Source organism: Xenopus tropicalis, chromosome 5 (genome assembly GCF_000004195.4).
Source record: "Xenopus tropicalis strain Nigerian chromosome 5, UCB_Xtro_10.0, whole genome shotgun sequence".
Taxonomy (NCBI): domain Eukaryota; kingdom Metazoa; phylum Chordata; class Amphibia; order Anura; family Pipidae; genus Xenopus; species Xenopus tropicalis.
In genome coordinates, this window is record NC_030681.2 from 69,957,745 (window position 1) to 69,975,027 (window position 17,283).

General features: G+C 39.6%; 1 protein-coding gene across 1 annotated transcript in view; it reads left to right on the forward strand.

Annotated features, from left to right (window-relative positions):
- The first annotated feature begins 8,649 nt into the window (after positions 1-8,649).
- Positions 8,650-17,283, forward strand: part of enpp1 (ectonucleotide pyrophosphatase/phosphodiesterase 1) — a 69,734-nt gene continuing 61,100 nt past the window's right edge. Inside the window, exon 1 of the mRNA XM_031902489.1 lies at positions 8,650-8,964. Within this exon, the coding sequence (XP_031758349.1) occupies positions 8,818-8,964 (147 nt within the window). The 5' untranslated portion in view covers positions 8,650-8,817. The remainder of the gene's footprint in view (positions 8,965-17,283) is intronic.

Below are 17,283 nucleotides of genomic sequence, written 5' to 3' on the forward strand. Positions count from 1 at the left end.
AGCCACCATATTCTAGCCTGCGTCCAGGCATCCCCTACTATGAAACTAGGGACACACAAAGTATAATAATTGTCAATGAAGTTCTGTACTGTGCAGGCATCCACACAAGGAATACATGGGAAATGCAAGACATTGATCTACTTTATTCATCTAAAGGTGGTAAACAATTTACAATTTGTGGCCATCATTAAATTGATTTCCCGGTAGATCTCTCAGAACTGTGATGAAACGTAACATTTAGAAGCATGGCTGGAAATGTTGTGGCACAAGGAAGTAAAATATACCAGGCCTTAGTGCTGCTTTTAATTCATCAGTGCTATTTAAACATTCAGTTACATTCCCATTAATGGGATTAAAATTGTTGTTACTAAACATTTATACTTCCATTTCTATGTACTAGTAAACTCCTATTTGAATTATGCTGTTTGATAATCTTTCTGCCTAAATCAGGTAATAGAAGAAGCAAAGAGGGGGTCAGATGTGCACCAAAGAAAAGTAAATGTTAATATATTTGCTGTACCTTTGTTCCTGGAATGCTCATTTGAAAATTATTTGTAACTTGCATTTGGATAGGATTAATGAGCTGTTACAAGGTTTCTATTTCAAATTACAGCTTTAAGATCAATGGCACACATAGTACAGGTATCGGACCCCTTATCCGGAAACCCATTATCCAGAAAGCTCCGAATTACGGAAAGCCCGTCTCCCATAGACTCCATTATAAGCAAATAATTCAGAATTTTAAAACTGGTTTCCTTTTTTTATGTAGAAATAAAACAGAACCTTGTAATTGATCCCAACTAAGATATAAATAATCCTTATTGGATGCAAAACAATCCTATTGGGTTAAATTAATGTTTTATTAATTTTTTAGTAGACTTAAGGTATGGAGATCCAAATTATGGAAAGACCCCTTATCCAGAATACCCTTGGTCCCGAGCATTCTGGATAATGGGTCCCATACCTGTAATTGCTAGTATTTTGTTACATGGATAGCACCCAGGGCTGGTTACAAAACACTTACAATAGCTTTTCATTGCTTTAAATGGCAATCATTTCAAATCACAGCAACACCCTATGTCATGTTTTGACCGTGACAAGGAACTGTATGCACCAATCAGACCAGGGAAACATGACAGACAACTTCAGGGATCAGCAATGCTGCCCATGTATATATGTGTGTATGTATATCTAACTTTATACATAACACAACACTGTGCAACCTTACAATGTTGAAAAGTAAAAAAAACATGCATGGATAGGCATTATTATAAATGTAAGCAGCATTTCTACTTAGGGCTGGCATTAGAAACTTTGGGGCCCCATAAAATCATTTCTCTGGGCCCCTCATGAACCCAAGCACATAGCACCAACATTTTTGGCCACACCCCTTGTGTGCACTACAGAATCAATCAAGTAGCAGGTAAGTCTTGCTTGAAAAAAGCATGTTTTTTTACGATGATATAAATATACCAATTATTTTACTAAAGAACAGGGGTATAAATATAGAGGAAACAGATCCTCCAACTGCTGGGGGCGGCACGTACTGTAGGGGGGCCAGTGGAACTGTGACTGATAATCAGTTACAATATATGTTTGTGTAAACTGCCTAAAGTTTAGGGGCCCAAATGATCTTGTTGTGGGGCCCTATAATAATAATGCTGTTATGTGATAGCTCAATTCAGTTATTAGATGCCAATAAAATCAGCTGTAACGTTATAAAATTTGTTCATATAAATAGTTCCATTAATTTGCTGATGTAATAAGTTGGTCAATTCATTGGGGGTCAGTGGAGTTTGTTCTAAGTCTAACCCTACGCACCTGCCTTCCCCATCACACTGCTCTACATTGTTGTTGCTTGATATGTTGGTTACTTCAGTTTTTGCATAAGTTACATAAATTGTGGAAGCTTATGGGCCCAATGATCTTGTGGTGCCCATTAATTAGTCAGTAGTAGTTAATATAAATAGTACAAATTAATAATGTTATAGTAAGTCAGTCAGTACAATGGTGGTCAGTGCAGGTTACCCTAACTTTAAACCCACATACCCACTGCAGCAGGATCTTGACAAAATGGAAATCTAGGTGGCTAAGTGGGAGATGAGATTCAGTGTCAATAAATGTAAAGTCATTGTATCTGAGATGTAAAAATATGCAAGTCACCTATACCCTGAAAAAGGTTTACTCAAAGTTAATGTGAAAAAGGCACCAGGGTGAGATGAATTACACCCTCCGATACTGAGAGAGCTTAATTCTGTTTTAGCCAGGCCTCTGTTTCTGATATTCTCAGACTCACTTTTATCTTGTATGGTACCTATGGATTGGAGGAAATCTGATGTCATTCCAGTTAAAAAGGGATTACGATCTCAACCTGGCAATTATAGGCCTGTAAGTTTGACATGTGGGGCAATTTATTTGAAGGCTTGTTAAGGAATCACATACAAAATCATGTTCTGGAGAATGGCATTATGAGCAGTAATCAGCATGGCTTTATGAAGGACAGGTCATGTCAGACAAATGTTAGTAAGAAGCTGGACAGTGGGGATGCAGTTGATGTGATCTATTTGGATTTTGCCAAAGCATTTGGTACAGTGCCCTACAAACAACTGCTTTCTAAACTAAGGCACAATTTTTTGTATATAATTGTATATTTCTGTAAATCCTTAAGGGCAATGGCACACAGTAAGATTTGTCATCCCCGGTCAAATCTGGGCTGCCGGCAACAAATCTTAATTGTAGAAAAACAAATCTTAATTGTAGGAAACTGCCTTCCGTTGCAATTTCCTGCAATTAAGCCAGATTGCCACAAGTAACAGATTGCCACAAGTAATACCCAGGCCTCATGCAATAACATCTTTATTTATAGTGGATAATGTTCCCCCTACTGTAGGTCACATAACTTTTATACAGGCCACAACTTTTTTCATAATAGAGAACAGTAATGGGTAAATCTGTCCTGTTTTGCTAAAAAAAAATCACAAAACGTTGAGAATTAGCAAAACACATTGAAGACAAAGGGTGTTTTTTTACTATGCCGCTTTCCAATTCATGGTATGTTTTGTTTTTTTTGGGGGGGGGCAACTTTTTCAGCTTAAAATACAGTGGAGTCTATGATTTTTTGCAGCAAAACCTAGCAAAATCATAAATAAAGACAACTTACAGAAGTGATTTGGTTCTGCTACCTAACCATTGCATCTGATTGATTGGCTTCTGGTGCAAGAATATTCGCCGCAATAACCTGCTGAAACTCATAGACAATTTTAATGCACTTTAGTAAACGGACCCCTTAACCCACTAATACAGTATGTGTGTGCCCAAGTATATTTATGACTTTTCCACTTTACCCATTCCTTACTTAGTCTTATTCTTCCACTGCTAGTCATGGCCTAGAAAATGGTATTTACAGGCTATCGTAAAAATTAAAGGGGAAGTACACCTCTTGTTTAACATGAGTTTTTTTTTTAATTGGGCTTGTGCTGAAGATTCTCTCTGCCTTTTTTAATCATGAAAATGCTATACTTTTTGTTGTTTCCTGAGCTAGAAAGGGTAAACAGACATTAATGATCCTCCATGTTTATTTTGTACAATGTACATAGTTAGGGCTGTGACACATGGGGAGAATCTGCCTTGACGCGGGTGACTAATCTCCCCGAAATGCCATCCCACCGGCTAGAATGTAAATCAGCGGTGGGATGGCATATGCGGCAGCGTGATTTGCTGAAGTCGCAAAGTTTCCCTTTCAAGGCAACATTGGCGACTTTGGCAAATCGTGCCGCTGAGTATGCCATCCCACCGGGATGCCAGTGGAATGGCATTTTGGGGAGATTAGTCCCCCGCGACAAGAAAGATTTGTTGTGCGGCGACTAATCTCCCATGTGTCACAGCCCTTAGGTTACCATTGCACAATCCCCTCCCCCCACCCACTGTTTTGTCTTACAGATAAGCAGAGTTCATTATTTAGGAGGTTTATTTGTGCACTGTCAATCTAAGTATCTAATCTAATGTTCCATGTGCAATTTATTAAATTAATAATAAATAATAATAATAATAATAATAATAATAATAATAATGATATTATTATTATTATTATTATTATTATTATTATTATTATTATTATTATTATTATTATTATAGAAATAATATTATTATCTATGTAAATACAGCCATAAGCACTCACAGAAAAGCTGCACTAGGCCCTCTATCAAAAGAAACACAGGATTTCTTGTCTCCTTTTTTGTAAACATGTTCTTAGGGTATCTGACTTTCTCTCTCAGCAACAGGAAGCTGAGAGAGAAAGCTAAAATGGCAGCTGCAATCTTAAACAAACAGAGGTAGATTATAGGGCTGTTTACTCAGGCATGGGAAAGCTTTCTGCAGAATAAATATATTGTTCTAGGTGGCACTAATGTGGCAATCTATTGGCAGTAAAATACCAAAATGACTGAATGAATTCACTGAAGGTACTCGCATATAATAATGATTAATAAAGCATAAAGCTTCATCTTTATTTAGGTGTTCTACAAGCAGCTATGGTCACACATAATTCCCTTCATAATATGCATCAAATTACAAGCACAAAGTGTATGATTTTCTATTTCTCCAGTCTCCTGCAGAATTGTTTCTACATTCTTTTTTTACTGCCAGCCTGCAAAATTTCTCAGATGCCAGAAGTCAAAGTGAATCATAAGGAGGAAGGCTGTCAATGTGATCTAAATCACATACATTCAACTAAAAACTGTTTACACAGACTTCCTCAAGGGCAAATTAGACCTGCCAACCCATTATACTTTTAACCCCTATTGCTTTTTCTTATTTATTTATTACATTGGCCCCTTCTCTCTAATGTTGGATTTTTGTTCCCATGAACTGAACAAACAATATTGCAATTGTGTTTAGTTTTAAGATTATTGGATATTCTGGGTACAATTTACATTTTCTTAATGCGTTACATATTTTTCCTTGTTTAACAGACATTTTACATCATATTGAATTGTTTGTATTCATTGGTTAATGGCAGATGACACTTGTATGTTACACAGTTTTTGCTTACCTAGAAACAAGCCCTGTACAAGCTGACAGCTGTCTGTCTAGATTATGATAAAAGATTGAGGGTTTTCAGCCACAATTGCACATAAAATTCTAATGTACACAAAAAGTTTCACATGATTTGCCTGTTTTCTCTATACCTAGCCTGATGCCACACAGTATGTGGAAAATGCTTGCTGAGAGTTTGCTGATACACTTAAAAAAATCTAATTTTGTCTGCAATTTTGTCTGCAACCAGAAGCATTGAATCCACCTAGTTTCACGCAGCTGATATCTGCCAACAAATGAAAAGTCTTGTGTTTGTTGGTGGATATCGACTGCGTGTGGCTACACCAAGGCAGATTCAATGCTTACAGGTTCAGGCACAAGATTTTTTAAGCATAGTGGCGGATTCTTGGTAAGCATTTTTCCGCTACGTATGTCATCAGCCTAAGTGGATTTGCCCCTGATATTTCCACTCTTAAGGTCCCCATACACCTTCAGGTCCGCTCGCTTGGCGATGTCACCAAGTGAGCGGATCTTCTCCCGATATCCCCCACCTACGGGTGGCCTATATCAGGAGAATCCAGGCCAAACGATCGAATTATAACGACGGGTATAGGCAAAGTCGGTTTGCGGACCGCATCGACAAGCCAAAGCGGTCCCCGATCTGACTAGATTTTTTAACCTGCCCGATCGATAGCTGGCCGATTTCAGGGCAGGCCCGTCGTTAGTGCCCATACACGGCCCGATTAGCTGCCGAATCGGTCTAAGGGACCAATATCGGCAGCTAGATTTGGCCCGTGTATGGGGACCTTTAGTAGATTACACAATCATCAGCAGCTGTATTTCCTCTGTCTCATTCATGTTATTATATTCTGAAAATTAGAAAAGAACTGACTACAAGCATAGTTTAATATTCCTCTGCTTTCTATCATTATTTTAACTCTGATGTTAATGAAACCAGATATATTTTGACATTTACCTGCTGGCTTCCAGGAAAGCTGATTTTCTGATGCTGGGACAGCAAGGGAATCAAAATTCCCGCAGGACATTTAGACTAGACAGATCCCACTCAGCAATGGAATTTTTTGCAAAAGGAAATGAGTTCTAACCACTGTATAAACCACTAAATAAACTTTATATAGCTCGTCGGAAGACGTAGTACTGGTGCCACCTTCTTTAATGCCCTTGTTATAAAGTCAGTTAGCTCAAACTGCTCTCCAGCTTAACACGATTAACCAAAACCTCTTTTTAATTTTCTTACTGCAAAGAGCTGCTCAACCACTTATGCCACAGTTCAATGCATTCTTCCTTGTTTTTCCTATTAAGGCTGAAAAACTCAGTCTGTGGCTCTCAGAAATGAAGGGTTTTCTAAAAAAGATTTATTCGGTTTGGTTGCCTGTATAGATGTAACTTGACATAGTCAGGGTGGATCATGCACATGGCCTTATCCATCCAGATTCTTTATGAAATGTTGGATGGTATGGTGATGTGCAGGTTGGTAATTCCACTCACTGTATAAACAGGAAATAATTTCTCATTACAAGGCACCTAATCAGTCTCGGACTGGGCCCTAGTGGCAAGCCGAAAAACATTTGCCAAGAATATACTCCATAGGTTCATAAATGCCCCTACCTTTACCTGCACCTCAATGAATGGGATACACTTGTGTGCAGGCACATGTAGTCAATATCCACCAAAAATATGAAGTCTCACGTTTTTTGTCGGATATCGGCTACATGTGCCTGCACCCGAGGGTATTCCATTCATTACGGTGCAGGCACAAGGTAGGCTGAATTTACAGTAGCTGGGCGTATTCTCTGCAAGTGTTTTTCGGCTTGCCGAGAATACGCCCGTGTGGCATTAGTCTAAGTTTACATGACCCTCTTTTGCACTGGATTATAGTGATACTCCCTCAGCTAAATCTGCACACCCGTTAAAGCCAGTTTTAATAAGACGGCATGATATGTTAGGTTTTTAATAGGTCTTTTATGTACAGATAGAAATAAAAAAAAATGTTTACTTACTCAAAACAGAAAAAAGCTACACTGCTATGGCATCTGAAAGCTGACCAAATGTGCAGATATTTTCCTAACATCAGTGTCCAACATATTACATATTATTTCTTATATAGCATGTTTGAAGGCCAGATTAAATGGTAATGTCATACAGTGAAGTCTGTGATACCTTGAAGCAGAACGAGGACCATTAATATACTCTGGAGGATCACATCTGGCCTATGGGCCTTAAGTTGGACAGCCCTGCCTTACAGTGCCAGACTTTTAGTTGTTACATTTACAATGTTTGTTGTGTGATCAGCTTTGTAACTTACAAGACCAAATAATGAATAAGTCATGAGGGTAAGTTTAAAGCATTACTGCTATACATATCTTGATGCTACAGCAGACACCCCTAAACCCATTTTATTTAAGATTATTTTAAAATCCTTGTAGGGCAGACGTGTGTCAGAGGATTATTGGGGGTTATAGAAAGAGAATGTACAGAAGCTCAGAAACTCAGTATTTTTAAAGGAGAAGGAAAGGGTTAAAAGTGCGACCCATAACTAGAAAGGCCTCATGTCCCTGTAGCTGATCTCTACCTTTTTTTTACCTTCTTAGCCTGTATATTGCTTGCACTCTCCCACTTTAGTAAACGCTATATCTCGCCTATTGCGGCCACCATGTTGGATATTTAAATTAGTCCAACATGTCGCCACGTAAGTAAACGCACATGCGTGAATCTTCTCCCTCCCCCTAGATGCGAGAGCGACCTACTCTACCCTACTCAAACTGTGCACTGCGCAAACACAGGCACGAGCTTGGTGGTAAGACGCGCTTTAGTTTCCTGTCCCTGCGCATGCACTTACTGAGTAGCTGGTCTTGGTCTCCGGGCCTTTCTTTTAGCAGGTCTGCCAGTAATTAAAGAATAAAACAGCTTGTCGACAGCTTTGTCACTTTGTTTAATGTTGGTAAATACAGTAATTTCTTTAACACTGGATATAAAACAAAAAATAATTTATTTAATTATATTAAATAATGAGCATAAGTTGCGGCACTTGCTCTTTATGCACATGCCTGTGCCCCAACATGGCTGCCCACACTTAGGGGCTTCCTCCCGGTGCGGGCAGGGGCAGTTTTTTTTTTAAAAAAAACTATTGTTTCCCCTATCTTGAGTTCAGGCTCTATTAAACTCTGGTGGGGGAAACAATATAGGGGTGAAAGGTGCCCTTTAATTTTTCCTGATTTTTTGTAGTTCTATCACAGGTGTCTTGATGGTTGGGTCTCACCAATGAGATCAATACCCTGAGCAGGTATAGACTGAGATTCAGAATAGGCCTGGTATTTCAAGCTCACAGAGCCCCCAAGAGGCCCAGTTAATGGCATATGGCATTTTACTGCCATTTTACTACCTTGGCCCACTGGTACCTTATAATGGCTCTGATGTTGATGAATTTATATTAATCATGTGTACTATTATAGGTAATTAAACCAATTTCACCAACTACTTTCAGACCACCTGCAAAACTAAAATGTAAGCGAAAAAATCAGATGGGATGCAGTGCACCCTTTTTCTATTTACACCAAGCAGTAAGTGAAGAGCAGAACAGAGCTGAGAGGGTTAAGCGGGTGGAGACAGGAGTGATCAGGCAGCAGTAAGTAAATGTGATATTAGAGCTGCTGCCCAGGAACCAGGCGGGACAGCTGTTAATGGGAGCAAAGCGTGTGGGGCTGACACTGAGAAGCAGCAGAAGCAGTTAACGCTTAGCTGGGGACACTGGGCAGCACAGATATGGAGACCGGGGGAAGAAACGGCAGCACTGGCGGGGAAATGCTCGAACACTCAATGCTGAACCCTATGGCCTTGACTGAGGAGCCGGGGAGAGGATCCCACAGCGCTAAGAAAAAGAAATCAAATAAGTGGAAGGTGCTGTCCCTGGTAAGATGTGACTGCTGCCGCTTTCTACAATAAGAGGGAAGACGGGCAGAGCTTGTTTATTTAAACTACTGAACAACTAAGAAACCAGTCTTGGGTTGTGGGCAGAGAGTTATAGTTTATTAATCTCCCTGACGTTTGTTCTCATTGATGCCATACAGCTGCGGTTTTATCTAAATAGCGAGCAACTCCTTCACTCCCATAACTGTGTGTTTATTAATGTGAGCATGCGTGTGTTTATTGGAAGGCATGGGTAGATTAATTCTGTCAGTTGTTCTGCTGTATTAAGAGTTATTCTTGGCAGCCAGTTTGTATTTGTAGAGTGCTTGAGTGCTGTTAGAAATTTCAGGCTAGTTTTACCTTTTGAGTATGATGACAAGCGGTGGCCAAAAGGCTAATTTTGATTTACCTTTACCAGCAGATCTTAGGATGGTGGCAGACAGGGTGATTTGAGTGTTTTGTTGCCTATATTTCCCCATCCCCATCCAGAATGCTTGGGACCTGGGGTTTTCCAGATAAGGGGTCTTTCCGCAATTTGGATCTCCTACCCAAAGTTTGCTAAAAACATTATTTAAACAGTAATTAAACCCAGTGGATTGTTTGCCTCCAATAATAATTATTTATATCTTAGTTAGGATCAAGTACAAGGTAATGTTTTATTAGTACAGGGAAAAAGGAAATCACTTTTAAAAACGTGACTTTAAAATGGAGTCTATGGGAGATGTCCTTTCCGTAATTCGGAACTTTCTAGATAATGGGTCTGATACCTGTACAACATATGTCACTTGACAGAACCAGGTGCTCTCAGGCAATTTCTATTCAGTTTGAATGAAAGTGATTTCAGGCATCAAAATGACTATATCTGCTTGTTACACTAAAGAACATATTTGCATCTCAGATCAATCTCCTGTGTGCATGTTTTGAGTGTAAATGTAATAAAATCCTGGCAGTGCTGCTGAAATTGAAGGTTTGAATGAAACTTTTGCTAAAAACTAAACCTCTAACCTAGTATGGGCGCTAATGTAGCTAAAAGCATTTCAAGACATTCTGCATTTGCAAAATTTGTTTTTTTTTTGTTCTACGCCTTTCCAATTTAAATTGATATCCAGTTGCTAGGGTCCCAGGGTACTGTAGCAACCAGAAAATTATTTTAATGACGGGCTAGAAGGTAAATAGTAGAGGCTTTGAATAGAAGGGTAATTGATTAAAAAAAACCTAGCCTCAAAATTCAATACTGATGTCTCATAATTAAATTTAACTTTAAAGTTGTTCTTTTTGTTACATTAGACCAGTGGCTCGTGAGCAACATGTCTCTCACCAACCCCTTGGATGTTGCTCTCGGTGCCCCCAAAGCAGGTAGTTATTTTTGAATTCCTTAGCGGCAAGTTTTGGTTGAATAAAAACAAGATTTACTACCAAATAAAGCCCCCTGTAAGCTGATAGTGTGCATAGAGGCTGCCTAATAGCCAATCTTAGCCCTTATTTAGCTTCTTCATGTATGATGCTTGTGTTGGTCTCCAAGTCTTTTTACGTTTGACTGTGGCTCATGAGTAAGAAAGGTTCGAGACCCCTGCATTAGAGATTCATATTACAGGTAGATCTCAGCACCATTATAATTTTAACTCCCCTTTAAACAGCCTTTAGGCTAGGAGGTTTTAGCTAGTTAAGTTGGCAAGTGTTGTAACTACCATACACCAGACTCTGCAAGCACAGGGGGTTTATGGGGGAGAGGGGGGGGGGTCAAGGGTTGTGACGCGTGGATCCACCTTACTTGAGTGCAATATTGTACAGGCACATGTGGTGTAAGGCTGAGGGTGTAGGTAATAGGTTGGGCCTGGCTTGAGTCATGTTATGCCACTCTGTAAAGGCTTACGGTTCGCCTAACTTCTGTTGCACTAGCATTAATTATCATTTTTTTTACTCTTATCTGTGCATACTATAGGTTGATTACAGCCTCATATTTATACTGCATTTATACCTTGCTGTGAGCATTTCAGATTTAAATTTTGTTCACCAATTTATTAAAAGTCAACCCCAATTTCTGCATTAGCAATGGGGTGGGACTATATTGGGCTTTTATTTTGTATTTGGCATGTCCTGTGAAAGTCTCCACCAGAGGTCATTTTTCTGTAGTGTTTAGCAGAAGAAATACATAAAGGGAAAGGGAGTGCACTGCCCAATAAAGCAAGACACTAAGCAAAATGTATTATTTATTATCATATATATTCTGCAGTGTTTTATGGTGGCCATACACCTTACATTTACAATCCTTTAGCAGAAAAAATCGTTTGTTCCCCCCACTGACGTTCAGAGATGAATAGTCAGTTATGGAGGTAGAAACAATAGGGATTCAGCCCTAAAAGCAATATCATTCGTCCAGCCCGATCAACAAGATGACCAATATCTGGTGCTCCTGCGATATTGCCTTTCTTGTCGATCCGCCTTTGTGGCCAACTTTACAAGGGTTATTCCTTATTTACATAATTTCCTGCCCCAGTAGCATTTACAGTCTTTTGCTCCTATTAAATACACATATATCCAGGATCCTCCTGCTCTCACCTAAGAGGGAACTTAAGCTCTCTAGTATGGCTGCCTATTAAGCAAAGGATTGCATGCAAATTCCTTCTGCTAACATTCAAAGCCCTTCACACCTCTGCTCCCCACTACATTTCTTCACTGGTCTCCCTGCATGTTCATGGTTGTCTCCTCTGCTCCTCTCAGAGCCAACATCTTTTTACACCATCAACACCCACTGGGCACTCTCAGCTTAAACATTTCTATCTTGCTGCTCCTCACCTCTGGAACTCCATCCCTGAATCCCTCCGTAGGGAACACTCACTACCTCTCTTAGCTCAGCTGTTACCTTCTGGAGCACTTTCTGTGCTTAAGAACAAATGCCCATACCTAATGCACACTTACCTTCCAATTTGTGCCTGTATGTTACCCAACCACTTAGACTGTAAGCTCTACGGGACAGGGACCTCGTTCCTACTGTGTCTCAGACCACATGGCACTTATTCCCTGTGCTTTATAAATAAAGTTATACATACATATACAGTTTTTTTAATGTCAGGTGAGTTAATTTCTAGATTTCTGTAATGTTCAAAGCTCAGTGGGCTGCACTTTTGCCTTGCAGTTCTGGGGTTTTGAGTTCAATCCCAACAAGGGGTAAGAGTTTATATGTTCTTCCCCTGTCTGTGTGGGTTTCCTCCAGGTACTCTTGTTTCATCTGTTTCAGCTCCAAAAACCTACAGGCAGGTGAATTGGCTTCTGACTAAATCTGAAGTGCATGTGATAGGGACCTTAGATTGTAAGCTTCTCTGGGGCAGGGACTGATGTGAATGCTGTATAATTTTAGTGATGAGTGCAATTTTTCGCCAGGCATGGATTGGCGGCGAATTACCATATTTCGCCATTGGCGGATTTTTTCAAAAAACAGGCTCAAAAATTTGCAGCGCAAAAAAAAACGATGCACCAAAAAATGGTCATGCGCATCAAAAAAAATTAAGCTTTTCACAAATTTTGTGCAGTTTCACAGATATTTTTCACTGTTTCACAACTTTTTTCTGTGGAGCAAAACGGGACAGATTCGCTCATCACTATATATCTCTTTAAAGCACAGTGGAAATATGTCAGCCCTATATATATATAACCATAAATAAAATTAAATAAATCATTAAGTGGAGTATAATAGAAATACCTGTATCTCACACAGACATAGTCAATGCATAGTCATTTTGTGTCTGGCACAGGTGTATCACTGGTTCTAAGTCCAAAAATTCTACAGTCACCATTTGGCCCTGCCGTGAACACCAGCACGTAGTACCAACATTTTTGGCCACATCCCATGTGTGTGCTACACAAATGATAAACTAGCATTGAGGTAAGTTTTGCTGATAAGGTTGAATGTGATGGCTGTGTTTTTTTGTTGCTTTTTTTTTCTTTTTACACCACAGCTAGTTACTGGAAAGCAAGGGTGTAACTACACCCTGTTCCAAATTATTATGCAAATGATATTTTTCTCATTCACCAAAATAATTGATGTAAATAACAGCATAATTCTCATGTTATCAACTATTAAGAGTACAATCCAAATTTTATTGAACAAATCTCCTAATGATATTATTATATTTACTAAAATCAAAAGCTATTTCAATCAAACTTTTAACAACATTTTAACTTTTTAAACATTTTAACAGGTCACATTACATTTTAACATAGGACCCGTTATTTGATAGCAGCTTTCCAAGTCTTGCATCCATTGAACTTGTGAGTTTTTGGCCAGTTTCTGCTTGAATTTGTTTGCAAGATGTCAGAATAGCCTCCCAGAGCTGCTGTTTGGATGTAAACTGCCTCCCACCCTCATAGATCTTTTGCTTGAGGATGCTCCAAAGGTTCTCAATAGGACTGAGGTCAGGGGAGGATGGAGGCCACACCATGACTTTCTCTCCTTTTATCCCCATAGCAGCCATTGATGCAGAGGTATTCTTTGCAGCATGAGATGGTGCATTGTCATGCATGAAGATGATTTTATTACGGAAAGCATAGTTCTTCCTTCAGTACCAGGGAAGAAAGTGGTCAGTCAGAAACTCCACATACTTTGCAGAGGTTATCTTGACACCTGCGGGGACCCTAAAGGGGCCGACCAGCTCTCTTCCCATGATTACGGCCCAAAACATGACTCCACCACATCCTTGCTGACGCCACAGCCTTGTTGGAAGACGGTGGCCTTCCACCAACCATTCACTACTCCATCCATCTGGACCATCCAGGGTTGCACGGCACTCAGCAGTTAACAGGAGTGTTTGAAAATTTCTCTGCCCAGTGCAGCCATTTCTGCTTGTGAGCATTGGTTAGTGGTGGCCGAATAGAAGGTTTATGCACAGTTGCAGACTCTGGAGGACTTTACACCTTGATGTCCGTGGTTCTCCAGAGGCACCAGCAGCTTTAAATATCTGTTTGCTGCTATGTAATGGCATTTTAGCAGCTGCTCTCTTGATCCGATGCATGGATCTGGCAAAATTCTTCCTCAATGGGCCTTTATCTGCACGAACACGTCTGTGCTCTGAATCAGCCACAAATCTCTTAATAGTGCGATGATCATGCTTAAGTTTCCGTGAAATATCTGTTTTCATACCTCGTCCAAGGCATTCAGACACAATGCTATCAAATGATTTTAATTGAAAACCAAAAAATCTAATCTTTTTGACGCTTAAATAGAATTTGCATAATCATTTGGAACAGTGCATTGTAAGTTTTTTATTCTTAAAAAAAAAAAAATACTGTTATCATTAGGAGGTTTGTTTAATAAAATTTGAATTGTATTAATAGTTGATAACATGAGAGTTATGCTGACTGTTATTTACATCAATTATTTTGGTAAATGAGAAAAATATCATTTGCACAATAATTTGGAACAGGGTATATAGAGGAAACAGACCCTGCAACTGCTAAGGGGCCCAGGAACTAGAGGTCCTGTGGGACTGTAAGTGATTAGCAGATGCAATATATGTTTATGGAAAATGCCTTGTTCCCAAAGTTTAGGGGCCCAATAATCTTGCTTTTGGGACCAATAACTAGTCATTCCACTGCTGAAAAGTACATGTAGTTGATTGCTCATATAATTCAGTAAATTATATATAAACAGTTGATGTTACTTTATAATTAACAGTTCTAATAAATAGTTCTATTAATTAATGTGCTTATAAGTCTTTGGGGGTTGGTGGAATTTATCTTTATTATTTTTTTAATTTATTGAAGGTCAGAGGAGTTTGCCCTAGGTTTAAACCATACACATCCTCCTGCCCCACCACACTGCTCTGCCTTGACATATGGGGGCACATTTACTTCAATGCGTTCTTTTTCTGACCTCAAAATGCGATACGGTATACTTTGAAGTTACCACAATCATTTCTGAAGTTCTGAAATGGCTTGACAATGCTGTTATCGTCCATATGAAAATATCGCAATTGTGTTCCGAAAGTCACAAAATTTTTGTGCCGAAAAGTTTGGGAATGCCACAAAAACCTTTCTGCTTTGATGCCTTCCATGTCTGGCTTTGGAAGCCTTCCATAAGACTCAATGGCACTTGACAGATCCAACCTGCCGAAAAGATAGTCCAGATGAAAGTGTAACCAAAGCGTTAAAGAATTCCGAAATGTTCGTATTCTTTGAGCAGATTATGACTTTTTCATGGAAATTTACCAAAAAACCAGTGGAATTTTAACAAAATTTTTGTATACACTATGAAATGTTCTAGAATTTAAAAAAAAATATGATTTTTTTCTCAATTTTTAGTAAATGGGTCCCTAATTGTTAAATAACATATGTAAACTTCTAGGCAAGTCACAGAATTTTTTCAGAAAGTTACATAAATTGTGAAATTTCTATTGTTTGTACATAAGTTGTACAATTTACATAACTTTTTGCTACATGGCCAGGCCCCATTTGAATGACCTAGAGCAGTGCTGTCCAACTGGCGGCCCGTGGGCCGCATGCGGCTCTCGACCCCCCTCTGTGTGGCCCCCCCCCACCTGTCTGGCTGCTTTGATGGCTTACTCTTGTGTAAGCTTTAAATGGTATCAGTACTGTGATTAACTGGCCCCCTGCATGGTTCTCACCTCAGATTCAGGCTGTAAACCCTCTGTATTGTTTAAAAATGTAATCCCCTGTGTTGTTCACACCTTTTAATCTCTGCATTGTTCACCCCCTGCAGTGTTCACACCTCAGGCTCAGGCTGTAATCACCCATATTGTTCCCCTGTTCACACCTCAGACAGACTGTAGGAGCAGTAGAAACTCTGCACAATCCCTGCACACTACAAAAAGAACATATACTGGGGTGGTACTGCAATTAAAAAGTTTTTTTAATATATAGTTATTGTGCAGACTGTAGGAGCAGTGCCAGCATTGTGTCACTGTATGCTGCCTGTGTGTGCAGGCAGAGTATGGCACACACAGGCAGGGTATGGCACACACAGGCAGGGTATGGCACACACAGGCAGGGTATGGCACACACAGACAGGGTAGAGAAGACCGAGTATGGCACACACAGGCAGGGTAGGGAAGACCGAGTATGGCACACACAGGCAGGGTAGGGAAGACCGAGTATGGCACACACAGGCAGGGTAGGGAAGACCGAGTATGGCACACACAGGCAGGGTAGGGAAGACCGAGTATGGCACACACAGGCAGGGTAGGGAAGACCGGGTATGGCAGGTTTTTGCTGTACTATAACTATTAATATGGGTATGGTCATGTGATAACACGGGTGTGGTTTCAAGTGGGTGTGGTTTCAAAAAGGGGAGTGGTCACAACTGGCTTCCATTATCCGCCCTCCACCACGTAGGTCGGAAAAATTCCGGCCCTTGGTACCACAGAAGTTGGACAGCACTGACCTAGAGCAACATTTCCCCCTCTCCTTTCCACAAGGCAGGGGAAAATAAAACTTCTGTCACATGCATCCTCTTAGGTCACTCTTTGCACTACATGATACATTTTAATCCGTTCTTGTGCCATTCTAGTTTAAACACCGATCCAATCCATGCACCAGATTTAGTTATTAGTCAGTCTGGCTTAATCATTTCAGTTGGAAAGAGTTTACATATGATCAGTGTGATCCAAGCGTGAGTTGATCATGACTGATAGCTTTAACATCATGTTTTTTTACATAGAGTTCTAAACTATTATAAACAAGTACAAAGACAATGAGGCTTTGCTAGTTTTGTCATTTGAGGGGGTTAACTCAAAAAATAAAGTTTCCCTTGATGTTCTTTTGCCAGGACTTAACCAGAGTAAAATGGAAGGCTTTGTGTGCCAGGAAAGTAAACCATCCCTCTAAAGCTACAGTAGAAAAGGTCACCAAATATTTTTCTTCTCCTCCCTTTCCTTTGCTTCACTCTTAAATTATGTACATCATTTTCTTGGTTCTGTCCAGACAAACAAGATTCTTAAACAAGATTCTTTAACAAGAAAACCTCTGCTCACAATTTCCTCAAGGTTATTGTGTAAATCAGGTGCTTTGGGGGCAAAATGTGACCCTCTGCTCTTCTCTTATATTCAGTCAAATTAAGTTCCAGCCTTTCAAATGATTCAATGTTGTCTGCTTGAAAAGGATTGTGTATTTATTTTAACAGGGATTTCTAGTTCTAAACCTAAATGAAAGATGATAAATTGCAAAGATGACTGTAATTTACAATAAAAGCAATTATTATTAGAAAGTGTACTTTTATAAAATACACGTTTAGGACCTGTTATACAGAATGGTTGGGACCTGAGGGTTTCCAGAAGGGAAAAAATCAGTAATCGTCCGAATCCTTTACAA